Source organism: Asparagus officinalis, chromosome 4, assembly GCF_001876935.1.
Source record: "Asparagus officinalis chromosome 4, Aspof.V1, whole genome shotgun sequence".
Classification (NCBI taxonomy): Eukaryota; Viridiplantae; Streptophyta; class Magnoliopsida; order Asparagales; family Asparagaceae; genus Asparagus; species Asparagus officinalis.
In genome coordinates, this window is record NC_033797.1 from 37,864,283 (window position 1) to 37,881,696 (window position 17,414).

At 36.6% G+C, this 17,414-nt stretch overlaps 1 protein-coding gene across 1 annotated transcript; it reads right to left on the reverse strand.

The window, feature by feature from the left end:
• On the reverse strand, positions 2,068–10,976 carry LOC109838527 (uncharacterized protein At4g15970-like). Its single transcript, XM_020406960.1, has 3 exons — positions 10,857–10,976; positions 3,004–3,354; positions 2,068–2,585 (listed from the first exon to the last, which is right to left on the reverse strand). Exons 1-3 carry the CDS (start codon positions 10,974–10,976, stop codon positions 2,094–2,096), a joined length of 963 nt encoding a protein of 320 aa, XP_020262549.1. The 3' UTR covers positions 2,068–2,093.

The following is a 17,414-nucleotide window of genomic DNA, read 5'->3' on the forward strand; positions in this document are numbered from 1 at the left end:
CGCCATCTTCTCCCTCCTCTTTCTCACCATCTCCTCCATTCTTTTCGTCTCACCATCCTCAACCTCCTCTCTTCTCTTCCACACTCTCTCTCCCTCCTTTATCATATCGTCACCCTTAACTCCTCCCCCTCTCTCCCCCATTTTCTCAGCTTTTTCTCATCTCTCCCACTCCTTCTCCCTCCTATCTCATATCCTCACACTTACCTTCTTTTCACCATCTTCTTCCTTCTCCTCTTCTTCCAATCCTCAATCTCCCTTCCTCTTTCTTACTCCTTCTACATCTTCTTCCTCACTCTCACTCCATGTTCCTCTCTCCCATTCCCTCTTCCTCATTGCTCCGCCCACTCCTAATTTCAATCCCGCATCTTCTTGATTATCTTTGACTTCTCTTTTTTTCTGCACTCTCTCCCTCCTCTCTTCCTCTCTTTCTCCACTTCCCTCCACTCTCTCCTAATGTTTCAAGTAAAGAATTTTATTGTTGGTTCTAAGAGAGAAACATGAGAAGGAGGTTGAAATTTTAGTGGAATATTTAATGTTGAAAATTAGGAGCGGGCGGAGCAATGAGGGAGAGGGATGGAAGAGAGGAACGGCGAGTGGGAGAGTGAAAGAGGATGGGGATAGAGTAAGAGAGAGGAAGGGATGTTGGCGATTAGGAGAAGAAGAGAATGGAGGAGATTGGAAAGGAGAAGATAAGAGTGGGGATATGAGAAAGTAGGAGAAAATAGTGGGAGAGATGAGTGAAAGTTAGGAACATGGAGGAAAAGAGAATGGAGAAGATGACAGGGAGGATGATGGAGGAGATGGTGGGAAGAGAGGGCTTTTCTACGAACTTCAAAATATTGGATTGGGAGGTTAGTCTAAAAAATATGAGAGATTGAGGGGGTTTATAAGGAAAAAATCTATTAATTTTTTACTTAAAAATTACCTCTGACAATAGATAGGCTCATTTGTCACAATATTTGTGAGTTTTTAGGCTATAGTGTCGTCGACGTCAGTTTTTAAAATATAATGGTAAAGCGATGTTAGTTTTAAGGTCAATCTGATATTTTAGCCAATAGTTATATAGTAGAAAAATATAATAGTGCAAGGTATCTAAAAAGGACTTTGGGTGTCTAAGTTGAAAAACTAAGCAATCTTTCACGGTGCCTGTATTTTTTTTACAACTTAAAGTGAATTAGAAAGTGTAAGTATCACTTTTTAAGTAAACACAACAAGCAAAACTAACTCGTACAATGCCGTAACTTCAGGCTGAAGAAAACATAAACCTAAAAAATGGTGATAAAACTTTGGGTTTATAGGCACAAAACTCCTTTTTGAAAGTGTGTGAGTTTAAAAGTAAATGGGGGTAAAACTTTAGGTTTATAGCCAATAAGATCTATATGAAAATGAATGGGTTAAAATAGTTAGAGGTAAAACTTTTGGTTGAATATTTTAAGTGTAACATTTATTTTGAAAGTGAATGCGTTAAAAAATAAATAAGGATAAAACTTTGGATTTGTAGGCAAAAAAGAAACATTCATTATATACCTATTTTATATATTATATTATATATTAAAGTTAAAGAGAGGTATGTAATCCAACTGGTGAAATACAAAGTGAGAATCGCTATGAACATCTCACAACCAAAGTGAGAATAAAACTACTGAGGAAATGAATTTTTTTTAACATACCCCCCCAATAACTATCGACATAACCCTCTGAAATATCATGTCTTCTTAAATGCCTTAAATGCAGAGGGGCGGGAAAAGAAAAAAAAAAAGAGAAATCATCCTCATAGTTTTTTTATTCATGTTTGTAAGTGTATCTCGGATCAACAAATATCCTTGTAACTGACTTCAGTTATAGGACATGTTCAATAGTTATAAAACTAACTACAAATGTTGACTCTTCTTAATAAATACAAGACGTAACAGATGACACATTAGTAATCAAAGCAAAGTATTAACTAATCAAATGAGCTAGTACATTTTCTCCTTTATATCAATTACAAATGTTCCTTTATTATAGTTTATACTATCAACCGGAAAATTTCTTATTGAAAGTTAAAGGTGTTAAATTCAACATGGCTTTCTTCTCAGTTCTCACGTAACAGACTAAGACAACTTACACTTATCAGGAACTCTCCAAGAGATACCGCTCCGTTTTCTCTCTGCTTCTGGTCGACTCGTATAATTTTTCCAATCCTCAAGAAAGATTTTCAAATCATGTATTTTTCTTTTGACACCAACGCAACAATTTGCATGTACTGTGCAAACTTTACTCAAATCTTTGTTAGGGTAACACAAACCGCCAAAATGAGTTGTATCTAAAAATCTCACCTCCAGTGCTAATCGTGTGGCGTACCCGTCTTGCTTGATGATGTTGAATATTTGCTGCTCATTTTTGTTAGGATAAACCGTTCTTGACATTATCCAATACTTGAAAAATTCAATTGTTTGACCATTTGACTTCACATAAAGAAATCCGCAAATAGCTTGATTACGTTGATCCGAAGAATTGCCGCAGAAGTAATCACTTGCTATCGTTATTTGTGCTTCATTGGAGAAGTGGGATATAGGGTTTCTTAACCACATAATATCTGTATCCTGTGTCCAAGAAATAGATCATGTTAGAATAAGCGAACCAACGACTAAGTTGTGTTGCCTCAGAGAGGAAAAATGTGGGAGGCGTCTAAACGAAATTACTTTCAGAAAATCAGTAAATTCTCGATAAAGCGGAAATTGAAAGAACAAGAGCCTGAAATCACTGAAGCTATTGCTACTATTTAAATGTAAGAATTAACTCAAGAAATGATTTTAGTAGATGATCAAAAGAAATTCCAGTTAGTACTTTCTTCCAAAGTTATTTTTCACCAATTTGTGATGCATGCTTGCTCAAATCAGACCTCGGATACGTTTCTTCATCACTATTTATTCGTTTAATAAAAAGTTAACCATGCTTATAGAGAAGCTCAAGATGCGGTATTAAAAGTGGTATACTAATAATTATCTAGCTACTACATACCGTATATATAAAATTATATCCAAGGTCTAGAACAGATGTGAGAAGTTCAAGACTCCTAAACTTCAAATAATCATGGCTCTTCTCCCCCGAAAAATCTGTGGCTTGAGTCTGAACCAAGAAGCAATACTTATGAATCAATTTGCACCGTCTAAATGCCTTAGGATCCCTTGCCACAACCACCAAATGATTCAGAAGCTTTTCTGTTTGCTCACCAATGTGGAAACTCTCAAGAAAAAGATCGAAGATTGACCCGGGCAGTGCCCATGCTTCGTTTAGTACTGTGATTATGACTGTTCTATCATCCATTGTAGCTTTCTTCAATACCTTAGTCAATTCTAGTTTATCTGCATTCTGTTCAAATAGAAAGAGAGGGAATTAGGATGAGGTTGCATAAACATTTGCCGAGAAATTTTCAACAAGTACAAATTTAATTGATTATTCTTAAACTCCCTTGACTCGTTCATCTAACTAGAGAGATCCTTGAGAGTCTTGGCCAATATTCTGTTGTAATATTTGATGAGAAATGCATGTAGAGTTTGGAAAATGGCTATGTAGAGAATTATATTTATGATTTTATCCCTGATTTCTGTATTGGTTAGCTAGTGTAACAAGCAAATTTAAATCAGTAAGTAATGTTGACACATTATGACCAACACTTTATTTTGTAAATGCTGTTAATCTATATTACTATATAAAAAATCAAGCGAGGGCAACAAAAACATTGTATGAGTGGTGGACATTTGCTCCTTGCAATTTGTGATTGAAGGGTAAAATGGTAATTTTGCTAAGAATAGTTTCCTCTTAATTTTCTTCTCTTCCTTTTCCTTTCTTTCTTTAAGAACATTCAAGATCATTTTAATGACTTGGAAATAATGTTGCAATTGAAAGGATAAAAGGTAATTGTACAAGATAGAGGTTTTCCTATCTTTTCTTTTCTCTTTATTTGTTTCAAGAGCATTCTAAGCAATAGACATCATACCATGAAATAGAATTGGGCGCACATTATTAAGCATCTTTTCATTTTTAAGATATAAATCATATTAAAGAGAAAGTAATAAGTTTCTTTTATAAATTAACTTACAATAATGATTGGAAAAGTCTTCCTCATATTTAAGATGTTGTGTTAGAATATATTCGGGAATACAACAATTATAAAGATAATATTAATAGAAGATGTGTAAATTGATAAAGTCACCACATAAGAATTAAAACAAAGGAGATACATGCCTAACCAAGAGGTATCATTCCCCACACCCTCCTCCACCCCCCAAAAAAAACTCTCTTTATTTTAAGAGATAAATTATATTAAAGAGAAAATAATAAATTTCTATTATAAATTAACTTATAATAATCATATCATATCATATCATACTCCCTTTAAAAGAGGAAGTTGTGGAAAAACTTTTCATTGACTATATTACTCATATTCTTTTTTGATATTATATTCTAATCATAAATTACATAAATTAATTATTATTATTAATTAATCATATTGCATGTCACTTTAATTTTTTCTAACTTGGCCCCAAAACTTCCAATGTTATTGTAAAACTCTCATATTAATTATTAATAACGAATAATACTATATTAATAGACAATTGCAAGTTAATAACTTATTTTGGAAGGAGTAGAAAATATAGAATTGTCTTAAAACTATACCATGGCACTCACATTGGAAAATTATAAAGAGTATTCTTGCATATATAAGTACATAAATACAATTTTAGAAAACATTAGGATATTTAAATGCATTAAGATATAAGTGGATGTATATGAGTGTAACTTTCGTAAGCTATAAGGAATTCGACTCAACAATATTAGTTTTTAGGGGTTAATTGAGAAAAGTTCATAGGGTTAAATCAAAAGTTTAACATTGCGATAGATTAACTACAACACCCCAAATTTGACGAACAAAGATTTACTCATCTTTTGAATAATCTCAAGATTCCTATTCTTTTTTATATTATATTCTAATCATAAATTAACTAAATTTATTATCATTATTAATTAATCATACTACATGCCACTTCAAATTTGTCTAACTTGGCCCTAAAACTTCCAAGTTTATTGTAGAAACTCTCATATTAATTATTAATAATTCATAATACTATATTAAAAGACAATTACAAGTTAATAAATTATTTTGAAAGGAGTAAAAAAAATATAGTATTGTCCTAAATTATACCATGGCACTCACATCAGAAAATTATAAAAAGTATTTTTATGTACATAAGTACAAACATGCAATGTTAGAAAACATTAGGATATTTAAATGCATTAAGATATAAGTGGAGGTATATGAGTGTAACTTTTGTAATCTATAAGGTATTTAAGTTTAATTAAGCTTATAAAGATTTGAAGCCTTTGTTAACCACAAGCATATTTGATCCCTTTGATAAATTATATTCATCGTATAATATGAGGCCAGAGACTTAGCTGATATTTATATAGTATAGAAGATGTGGAAAAAAAATTTAAGCATCATATTTTGTATAAGTCTCAAGATTTTGAATTACAAATGAAATTATATACTTTGCTTAGAATCATATTCCCTTTAAAAGAGGAAGTTGTCGAAAAACTTTCTATGGAATATATTACTCTTATTTTTTTAAATATTATATTTTAATCCTAACTAAACTAAATTAATTATTATTGTTAATTAATGAGATTATATACCACTTCAAGTTTATCTAACTTGTCCCTAAAACTTCTAATATTATTGTAAAATTCTCATATTAATTGTTAGTAATATCTAATAATATATTAATAGACAATTGCATGTTAATAAATTATTAATGGAAAGAGTAAAAAAAATATAAAATTATCATTAAATTATACCATTATATTCATATAGGAAAATTATAAATAGTATTCTTATGTATGAAAGGTATAGACATGTAATTTTAAAAAATATTAGGATATTTAAGTGCAGCAAGATACAAGTGGAGTAATATAATTAAAACTTTTATAAACTGTAAGGTATTCAATTTAATTAAGTCAATAAAGATTTAAAGCCTTTGTTAACCACAAGCAATAATATGTGATCTCTTTGATAAATAATATTCATCATATAATATGAGGCTAGAGGGTTAGCTTATATTTATATATTTGAGGAGATGTGGGAAAATTAAAGCATCATATTTTGAATAATCTTAAGACTTTGAATTATTTTTGTATTTATATACTTAGAAAACTTTAGAAGATGCTTTCAAAGGACTACTATAAAGTGATGGGCATCATATAAATGATGGACAAATAAAATCAATGATATTGGATTGCAATAATCGGGGTTATGTAAAAAATATCTGGGTGTCATATGAGATAATGCTCATACATAATATAACATTGTAATCTATAATCTCAGATATTGATGAATTTTCAACATAAGAAATTACATCAAAATTGTTTAGGTCAAAAATTAATGTTTTTATTATTTTGAATCTATTACAACTTTGATCGTTACAATAAACTCAAATAAACGAGAAAAGTAGACCTTTTTGTAAGATCGACTTATACAATGAAAATGTAAAATATACAACTCTTGTCAAACAACGTAACAGACATTTATCACCTGCTACTTGCGTGGGAACTTCGTCTGTGCCGGGAATGTTAATATCCGTGGACCGTCGCGGATCACATCCGGTTGACAGATTAAGTTAATCAAAGCTCTTACTTCACGAAGGAAGTAATCGCTGCAACGGTAATCCCGACCAAGCAAGATTATGGTTGTTCTCTAGATTAAGACTAAGCTTAAATTCGGAGGAATAGGGGACGAGTCTCAGATCTCTGAAACTCTACTCTTTATGCAAAGGAATTCGCTAAGATCTGCAAACCCTCGCTGTAAATTTGTGGCTCCACTCTCTAATTCTGTAGCGTTTTGCCCACTTAATCTCCGTCTCGAGCTGTGTGTGGACACCTATAGGTATTTTTAGACGCCTACAGATACCCTCTTCAAAGTATTTCAGACTCATTCTTTTATAGAAGAGTCTGAAATACTTTGGATAAGATAGGCTATTTTCTTAATCTCATAGAGGGACCTGTGAACTACTTTAATTCTTGACTTCTTTAGCCTTCAGTCTATTCAGTGTTTTGCCGAATAGATGAAGTTCTTCCGACGCTACGTTTATCGTCTGACCGTTGTCAAAATCTTGAACTAAAGTTTATGTGTAAATTTAGCTCGCGTCATTGAGCTAACTTTGAACTGATCATCTTCGTTAGAAATTCATATCTGAATGTGATTGAACTCCTTGGAATCATCATTTGCCTTATTTTGGTGAAATTACTGATGCGTCGACCGACATCGACCTTTGCATTGACCGGCGTTAACCTTTGTTGTAACGCACTGACCGGCATTAATACAGTTTATACTCGTACATTTGCTAGAGTTTATACAGTTTAAGCTCTTAAGGTATTAGAGCGTGGCGATCCCAAATGTTGAGGCTGTAGGACCAACTGTTAAAGCTGATTCATCTGTATGTATGGTTCTTATTCTAAAGTTGTTGAATGTTCAAGTCACGAGACCAACTAATGGGGATGGTGTGTCAAAGACTCTCATATTTATAGAATTTTTTGTAAATTCTTAGCCATCAACGGGTTTGGTTAGCCTTTACCGACTACCGTTTGAGTTGGGCTAGCATGCAGATTGTTTAAATTCGTTATGCACGTAACATTGTGCTAAAAGAGTCAACTCCCTTAGTGCTACGATATTGAATACATAGACTTTATCTTTCTCACGGGAATAGACTACCTGATGATATGTGTTAGAAGTAGACTTAGGATTTTTGGCAAACGCTCAGCCTTCAACGGATTTGACGTGCCTTTGATTACCATTTGAATCGGGCCTTCATACAGATTGTTTAAGTCCGTTCCGCATGTGGCGTTGTGTTAAGAGAGTCAACTCTCTTAGTGCCATGATATTGAATACGTAGACTTTATCTTTTTTACGGGAATAGACTATCCGACAACACGTGTTAATCGCTGACTTATCCCTACTTAGGCTTCGGGATAAAAGTCCGCAGACTTGGATTCTAGTGTCTTCTTCAATCGGTGAAAAACTAAACCGACAATACGTGTTAGGCGTTGACTTATCCCTACTTAGGATTTGGGATAAAATTCCTCATGTGTGTAAGGCACTGATTATGATGTTATTAATAACAACCTGCCATAATATTGAATATGTGGGCTTTTGTCATTTTCATGGCAAAAGACTAACCGACAACATGTGTTAGACGCTGACTTATCCCTACTTAGGCTTAGGGATAAAAGTCCCCCGATTTGGATTCTGGTGTTTTCTTCAATCGGTGAAAGATTAATCCGGCAACACGTGTTAGGCGTTAACTTATCCCTATTTAGGATTTGGGATAAAATTCTCCATGCATATAAGGCACGGATTATGATGTTATTAATAACAACCTATCATAATATCGAATATGTGGGCTTTTGTCCTTTTTACACCAAAAGACTAACCGATAACGCGTGTTAGGCGCTGACTTATCCCTACTTAGGCTTCGGGATAAAATTCTCCAGACTTAGATTCTGGTGTCTTTTTCAATCGACGAAAGACTAAACCAGTAATGTGTGTTAGGCATTGACTTATCACTACTTAGGCTTCAGGATAAAATTCCTCAAATTTGGATTCTGATGTCTTTTTTAATCGGTAAAAGACTAAACCAGCAATGTGTGTTAGGCATTGACTAATCCCTACTTAGGCTTTGGGATAAAATTCCTTGCGCGTGTAAGGAGCAGATTTTAGGAGTTGAAAAAGCGGTGTCTTCTCTTGGGGCAAAGACAAACCCGATACTGGAAAGGAAGAATTTTATATTCTATTTTCAGTTGCAAAGGAAACTCAAAGTGGGATCTCCACTTTGATAATCTGAAGAGTGAAAATAAGAGTGAGATCTCCACTCTGAGAATCTAAAAGATTTGGATAATCCTATCTGTCAGAAGGTTTGATTATCGAACTAAAAGTGAATTTCTCGTTTATCGAGAGTGAATCATGGTTTTGGCCCTAACTGTATGAATGTTTGACCAAGTGGGAGTTTGAGACGATCCTAACCGTAGGAAGGTTTGATCGTTCAATTTGAAAGTGAACCTCTTGCTCATGAAAGGAATCGAGAGGGGATTTTGATTTTGGCCCTAATTGTAGGAAGGTTTGACCAAGTGAGATGTTTAAGACAATCCTAACTGTAGGAAGGTTTGATCGCTCGACTTGAAAGTAGACCTCTCATTCATGGAAAGAATCGAAAGGAGATTTTGGTTGTGGCCCTAACTGTAGGAAGGTTTGATCAAGTAGGTAGTGAGAGTGGGAGTACAAATCATAGTGGGAGTATTGACTTGCACCGATCACTCAGTGAGGATTCTTGGTGTTAAGTGATAAGAACTTAACACGAAGGGGCTTGATAATCGTCAAGGATTGGCATATTAAAATTCCAAGCATTATGCCCTGACTCTAACAATAGGAGTGTTGAGTGCACAGACGTAGCGGGAGTTTGAGTGGGAGTTTCTTATTCATCACCTTCTTGTAGTGACCAGGTTATCCCTAAGAATACACTATATAGAATTCTTTCAGGAACTTCCCATTACATAAATCATCCACCCCCAGCTTTTTTTGTGAAACCGGGTCTAACATTGTACTTAGTTGGATGATCGAGTTATCCTTAAGAATACCAGGTATGACACTCTCTAAGAATTTTCCGTGAAAGAAAGGAAACAATTTAGACTCATATACCTGTTGGAGTATTGAGAAGCAGTTTATACTTGTATACTCTTTGGAGTGTCAGAAGGAGCAGTTTATACTCTTATACTTGTCGGAGTCTTCATTCATCTTAATTTACCATTATGACACCGGCTTCAACCAATGTTTAGATGTTATTCTTGAGAGCGAAGCAAGTCTTAGTAGGATGAAGGATCCTCCTGTGGTATGCACAGTACTTCGGATCCACAGTATTATCAGCTTTCTCCTGATCTGTGATAGGTAGTAGCTTGATCTTGTTATTTTCAAGGAAGGACTCGAAAATGGCTAGAACATCTTCGTTCTTGAAGGAGTACTCTTTTTGGAGTCTCGGATCCGAAGTCTTTTGCTGTCTTCAGGGTTGTTGTTGTGACGTCTGATTAACATCAACAACTGCTGCAGGTGCCTTCCCCTTACTACGAAAGATGAAGCTTGAGTTCGGAGGATTAGCCATCGGTTGGCTTCTCTCGGCTTTCTTCCTTCTGAGAAAGTGTTCGGCCCGCTCTCCGTGCATCTTCAACTCTTTCCAGGTATTGGACGGTGCTACTCCCATAACTTTCAACACGTCCAAAGAGAGGTTGTTGTAACAGGTTTGGAGGATAAAGTCCTCTGTGATCGGATCTTGGTAGTTCATCATCTTATTCCGGAAGCACTTGATGAGGTCGTCGACTGTCTCATCGTCTTCTTGTTTCTCATCGAAGAGTGTCCTGATTGACACCTTGACGTTATCATCAAAGAAGTGAGTGAGGAACAGGCTCTCCAGGTCTTCCCAGTTGTTGATACTTCCGAACTTGAGACGGTAGTACCAATCGAAGGTAGGTCCACGAAGGGTACCAACAAATGATAGAATCATCAAGGCTTTATTACTAGAGATCATACCCAAGTGGGACTTAAAGTAGATCAGATGCTGAGTGGGCAAGCCCTCCCCGTCAAACAGCGTGAAGTTGATAAGGTTAAACTTCGTCAGATACTGGATCAAATCCTACTTTCTTGGGTAAGGACACAGAATACCAATCTTCTGCACCTCTTGCGTAGATATCAGAGCGTTGATTTTTCTCTCGAGGTCCTTTATTTTCTCATCCTCGCTTGTATCATGCTTTGGATGATTTCTGAGAGGAATAACGGGACCACCCCTAGTGTTATCAGCATTAGTGGGACTACCCCCGGCGTCGTTATTCTCAGTGGGGCCGCCCCCAACATTCTGGTCAACGGGAGGGTTATCAGCATCGAGATGTTCGTCCATGTCTGAATCGCTACCTGCTTGGTTAGTAATGTTACGACGGCTGGATTCACCAAGTTGATTGGATAGAGCCCGAATCTGTTGGTCATGCTCTTCCTTCATCTGTATCATGGTCATTTCCAATTCGATTTTGAATGCTTCTTTCTACTTGGCTAGAGCATCCTCAACCATTTTGGCTACTTCCTCGGTATTAATCATAAACACTTCGTGGGATTATCCTGGACTGAATATCATTTTATCAGAAGCGACTGCGGAGTTGTTATATGATGCTTCGTCATCTGAGGATAATCACCTATGCATTCTTTGATAATCCCTACATCTAGTAGTCCCTGTGTTAGCTGAGTTAGACGATGCGATATGAGGGGGTCAGAACTAGAAGGTCGAGCCAACTTTCCTTTATCATCCATGTTAATTATGACTTCTGGAAGTTCGTCACCTTAAACAGCCGATCGTTTCTTGCGGAAACACTTTGGTTTGGACTTAGTCGTTCCGTTAGAGATCCTCTTAAATACCGAGACCCTCTGCGGAGCGGTCTTGGGACAGCTACATGCTGATAACACTGCCCTGATTATCTTGGTACACGGATAATGATGGTCCATCTCCCGAGAATCTCTCTTTCGAGATCTGTTCGTACCCTTAGCCCAATAGTACAACTCATCGGCATGATGACCGGAGCAATCTATCACATGTTGGCATGACTTCTTAGGTATAACGTCGTTATCTGACGAACACGTTTCCTTCTGAGGACTTGTTGCCTTGATGGCGTTCTCAAGAGTTACACGTTTGGAGCCACATTTTCGTGAGTACGGGACCTTAACAAGCTCTTGGATACTGACTTGTAGTCTGAGGTGGTTAGTTACATGAGTTTTCCCATTATAGAAAGGCTCTGACTTGTTGCGAGGGCGTGTGCGACCCCCAGCTCGAGTAGTTGATTGGGGTTCAGTCACCAGACCCAAGCGTTATTTGATCAAAACTTTGCCTCGATCCTTGTGCAAAGGACCCAGACAATCCGTCATTGGCTTCTTGCTTTTGAACAAGTCTACACTACCGTGAGGCTTCACTAGAAGTATTGGATCAATCAGAGCAGGGGAGGGACTCGACGGAATCAGAAAAATGAGTGCAGAGTATCTCCTGTCTTGGCCCTGGGGCGGGTCAGGACTTGGTGACCCGCGGTTTGGGTGGGTCACTTCGAGGTGACCCACGGCTTGGAGGGTCAGTCTTGAGTGACTCGTGGCTGGGAGGGTCAGACATGAGTGACCCGCGGCTTAGAGGGTCAGACATGAGTGATCCGCGGCTTGGAGGGTCAGACTTAATTGATCAACGACTGGAAGGGTCAGACTTGAGTGACCCACGGCTTGTAGGGTCAGACATGAGTGACCCACAACTAGGAGGGTCAGACTTGAATGACCCCCGACTTGGAGGGTAAGACTTGAGTGACCCACGGCTTGGAGGGTCAGACTTGAGTGACCCACAATTTTTGATCTTTTCGGCCGCTGTCTTGAACTTTGGCCTCCATGTTTGATGCAGTCTTGATTGTTTATTAGCTATGTCCTTCTTCTACATCTTTTGTGCCTTTTGCATAAGAATTTCACTTGCGCAAGCAGTGCGTAGCGCTTCTGGATTCGCTCCTCAAGAGTTGAATGGATCCATTTAACTTGGATCCATTCGCTTGTTGATGATTTGGAGGAGGGGGCGTTTGCTTGCTGTTGGGGAGCTTGACGCTTCCTGAACTTTAGATCCGACTTGTAACAGATCCTGTCGATTGGCTCCAAAGCTTTGGCGAGCTGGCACGTGAGGCGTTAACGTTACCTTTGATGTGCCCTCTTCGATAAGATTAGCGTGCGTTCAGTACTCAACTCCTTGATTGAGGAGGAGTCCAGATCTACAGATCTGGGCTTGTTGAAAGCCGGAGAGGTGTTGCAAGGTGCCGCTATCGTAGCAACAGGGGCGTTGATCTTCCTACGCTTGCGAGTGGAGGAGGATCTGGAGGAGGACGACGACAGATATTCCTCAAACTTGGCCTGGTCGAATTCGTACTTGACCTCTAGGTCAACCGGGATCCGGATCTGAAGTTGTGACACATCAGCCTTCGCAGAAAGGCTGTTGGCTCTCATTGTGGTCGCCAGCGTGTTTGGGTCAAAATTTAATGTTTTTATTGCTTTGAATCTATTAGAACTTTGGTCATTACAATAAACTCAAATAAACGAGAAAAGTAGATCTTTTTGTAAGATCGACTTATACAATGAAAATATAAAATAGTACAACTCTTGTCAAACAGTGCAATAGACGTTTATCGCCCGCTGCTTGCGTGGGAACTTCGCCTGTGCCGTGGACGTTAATATCCGTGGACCGTCGCGGATCACATCTGGTTGACAGATTAAGTTAATCAAAGCTCTTACTTCACGAAGGAAGTAATCGCTGTAGTGGTAATCCCGACCAAGCGAGATTACGGCTCTTCTCGAGATTAAGACTAAGATTAAATCTGGAGGAATAGAGGACGAGTCTCAGATCTCTCGAACTCCGCTCTTTATGCACAGAAATTCGCTAAGATCTGCTAACCCTCGCTGTAAATTCGTGGCTTCACTCTCCAATTCGGTAGCGTTTTGCCCTCTTGATCTCCGCCTTGAGCTGTGTGTGGACACCTATAGTCATTTTTAGACGCCTACAAAGATATATGCTTAAAACTTGGGAGAGCTAAGAGTGAAGAGATTTGGGATTATGAATTATGGCTTTTGTGACTTGTGCTTTAGTTTTGGTTTCTAAACATTACCCTATACCAAGCCCACAATCAAATTAAAAAATAACTTGATTTTGTTATACTAGCCAATATTTTCAATAACGATCGATATATGAGAAAAAATAAAAGAAAACAATATAAAACCATAAATATTGACAAGATAAAGTATTTAACCTTTTATATCCGTCGATATAGCGATATATCGGCCGATATTTCATATATTGCCTATAAGAGTAATATTTAAAGGTAATTTAGATATCATTTTCTTGATTTTAAATCTCCAATAATTCTACATTATTCCTTTAAAATTTTGAAATTGCTTATAATTTAGGGACTAATATTGAATTATAAAACATTTGAGGGACAAAAATGTAAATAAGCTAAATTTAAAAGTATAGTTAATTTTTTTAAAACTCTATCAGCTATGGGGAATGTCTCAAAAAAACCACACAACTAATTTAATTTGACAGAGCTCCTTAACTATAAAGGTGTTTTAGATAACCCCTCTCAACTTTGGTACGATTTTAGAAAACACATTTCGACTTAGCATGTCTATAAAAACTCTCCTGATCTTTTACACATCTCATAACAAACCCCCTTAATGTAAAAGACTTTAATATATGATTTTGTCAAAATGTCCTGTTGAAGAAAGTCATTTTAGTTAAAAAAAGTAACTATCAACTGATAATAAAAGGATGGCAACAAATTTACAGTTATTTTTACTGCTTAATCTTTACTTTTTTTCATCTAGCAAAAACCAAGCTAATTATTTTATGATTGAGACATATTTTGGTCTTTCCAAGTCAAGTACTTATCACATAATGAATTCGACTCAACAATATTAGTTTTTAGGGGTTAATTGAGAAAAGTTCATAGGGTTAAGTCAAAATTTTAACGTTGCGATAGATTAACTACAACACCCCAAATTTGACGAACAAAGATTTACTCATCTTTTGAATAATCTCAAGATTCCTGTTCTTTTTTGATATTATATTCTAATCATAAATTAACTAAATTTATTATCATTATTAATTAATCATATTACATGCCACATAAAATTTGTCTAACTTGACCCTAAAACTTCCAATATTATTGTAAAACTCTCATATTAACTAGTAATAATTCATAATACTATATTAATAGACAATTGCAAGTTAATAAATTATTTTGGAAGGAGTAAAAAATATAGTATTGTCCTAAAATTATATCATGGCACTCACATCGGAAAATTATAAAGAGTATTTTTGCATACATAAGTACAAACATGCAATGTTAGAAAAACATTAGGATATTTAAGTGCATTAAGATATAAATGGAGGTATATGAGTGTAACTTTTGTAAGCTGTAAGGTATTTAAGTTTAATTAAGCCTATAAAGATTTGAAGTCTTTGTTAACCACAAGCATATGTGATCCCTTTGATAAATTATATTCATCGTGTAATATGAGACTAGAGGCTTAGCTTATATTTATATAGTATAAAAGATATGGAAAAAATTTAAGCATCATATTTTGTATAAGTCCCAAGATTTTGAATTACAAATAAAATTATATACTTTGCTTAGAACCATATTCCCTTTAAAATAGAAAGTTGTAGAAAAACTGGTAGAAACGGCAAAAACGACGATGAAGTTCAGGGAAAATGAAGCAGGAATCAATTTGGAGGTTTCCATGTCGCCCACAGCAACATGTGCGGTCGACTGAAACGTGCACACTACAGGGTGTATTTTTGGATTTCTCTCCGGTCGACCGCGAGGCTAGGCTCGGTCAACCGCAAACCTTGTAAACGATTTGTGAGTTTTGGACGTTCTGTCCGGTCGACCGCGGCGTCAAGTGTAGTCGACCACGACTCGGGTTTGGGTCTGGGCTTTATTTTTTGTTCTGATTTGGTTTGTGTTTTGATATATATTGAAACACGATTTTAGGGTTTCTTTAAGGCAAAAAGAAGAAACTTTTGAGCTATGTGATTGAGAGATTTGGTGAGAGATTTGAGAGATTTGTTTGAGATATTAATTTGTGAGTTTTGAGTGAATTTGTAATCTCTATTTGTACTCTCTCTCTAATAGTAAAATCCATCCCCTCCTTGTCCCGTGGACGTAGGCAATTCGTCGAACCACGTAAAATTCATTGTCTTGTTGTGATGCTTGTGTTGGTTTATTGTTTGTGATTCGATCTCGCTTGTTCGTGCTCTTTTGTGTTTGAATTCCGCTACTCACAACAAGTAGTATCAGAGCTTCAGGTTTGGCTTGGGCTCGTTTTGAAGGATTCTCTGCATGATTCTTGTTTGAAGAGATTGAATCATCAACATGGGTGAATCAGGTACATCGGGATCGTCTCTTTCGAAGGCGATACATGGTTTGACCATCAATAACACTAAAATTGATGTTTAGAAGTTTGATGGGAAGATAAACTTCGGTTTGTGGAGATATCAGATGATGGATGCGTTGGATGCCCAGAGTTTGGAGAAGGCTCTTGAATTACAAGCAAAACCAGCTGATATGGAGGAAAAGGTTTGGAAGAAGGTTAATAGTAAAGCATGTGGGGTTATTAGGTCATGCTTGACATCGGATTTGATATATGATGTTATGAACAAGACGTCAGTGAAATGGTTGTGGGAAACACTCAATGAGAAATATCTTACTAAAAGCATTGAGAATCGGCTTCACTTGAAGAAGAGATTTTATCAATTCAAGATGAAGATGGGAGTTTCCATTAGAGAGCATGTTAATAACTTCACTAAATTGCTGTCGGATATGGCCAATGTGGATATCATGGTTGAGGATGAAGACAATACGATGTTATTACTATGTTCATTGCCAGAAGATGATTATGGTACCTTTGTTCTCACAATGATAAATGGAAGAACCACTGTTAACTATAAGGAGGTAACCTCAGCATTAGTGAATTATGAGTTGAGGAAGAGTGACGACGAACCCTCCAAGAAGGCATCGGGAGATGCATTGGCAGTGAGAGGCCATAGTCCAAACCTTTGCCAGTTTAATCGTTCAAAGTCAAAGAATAGAGGTGGCCATAAAAGTGTTGGTAGAAATCAATGTGTCTTTTGCAAAGAAGATGGATATTGGAAGAATGAATGCCCAAAGTTAGAGGATAAAACCGGAAAGAATAATAAAAAATTTTTACAAGCTTCAGAGGTGAATGTTACCAAAGCTATTGGTAAAAATTTAGATTAGGATTCTTCGGGCTACTCATACCCTGTACTACCATCAGCTTGTTATGCCGATTCTACAGAGTGGATGTTGGATTCGGGTGCTATATATCACATTTGCCCCATGAGTGATTGGTTCTTCAGGTTTGAGGAGTTGGAAAGAGATGTCATACTCATGGGTAATGATCATGTATGCCCTATTTGTGGTACCAGTATTGTTAGGATCAAGATGTGTGGCGAGATGATTAGGAAGATGAAGGAAGTGAGGTTTGTTCCGTAGTTGACGAAGAACATCATTTCTATTAAAACTTTGGAGGTAGCAGATTATCGGGTGATCTTGGAGAATATAACTCTGAAGGTCACAAAAGGGTCTATGGTGGTGATGCGAGGTGTTAGAAAAAGCAACCTAAACTACTTGAAGGGCAAGACAGTGATAGGAGGTCCGGCAGCTTCGATTACCATAGAGGAGAATACTACCAGTTTATGGCATATGAGATTGGAACACACTGGTGATAAGTCCTTGTAGGTATTGGTAAAACA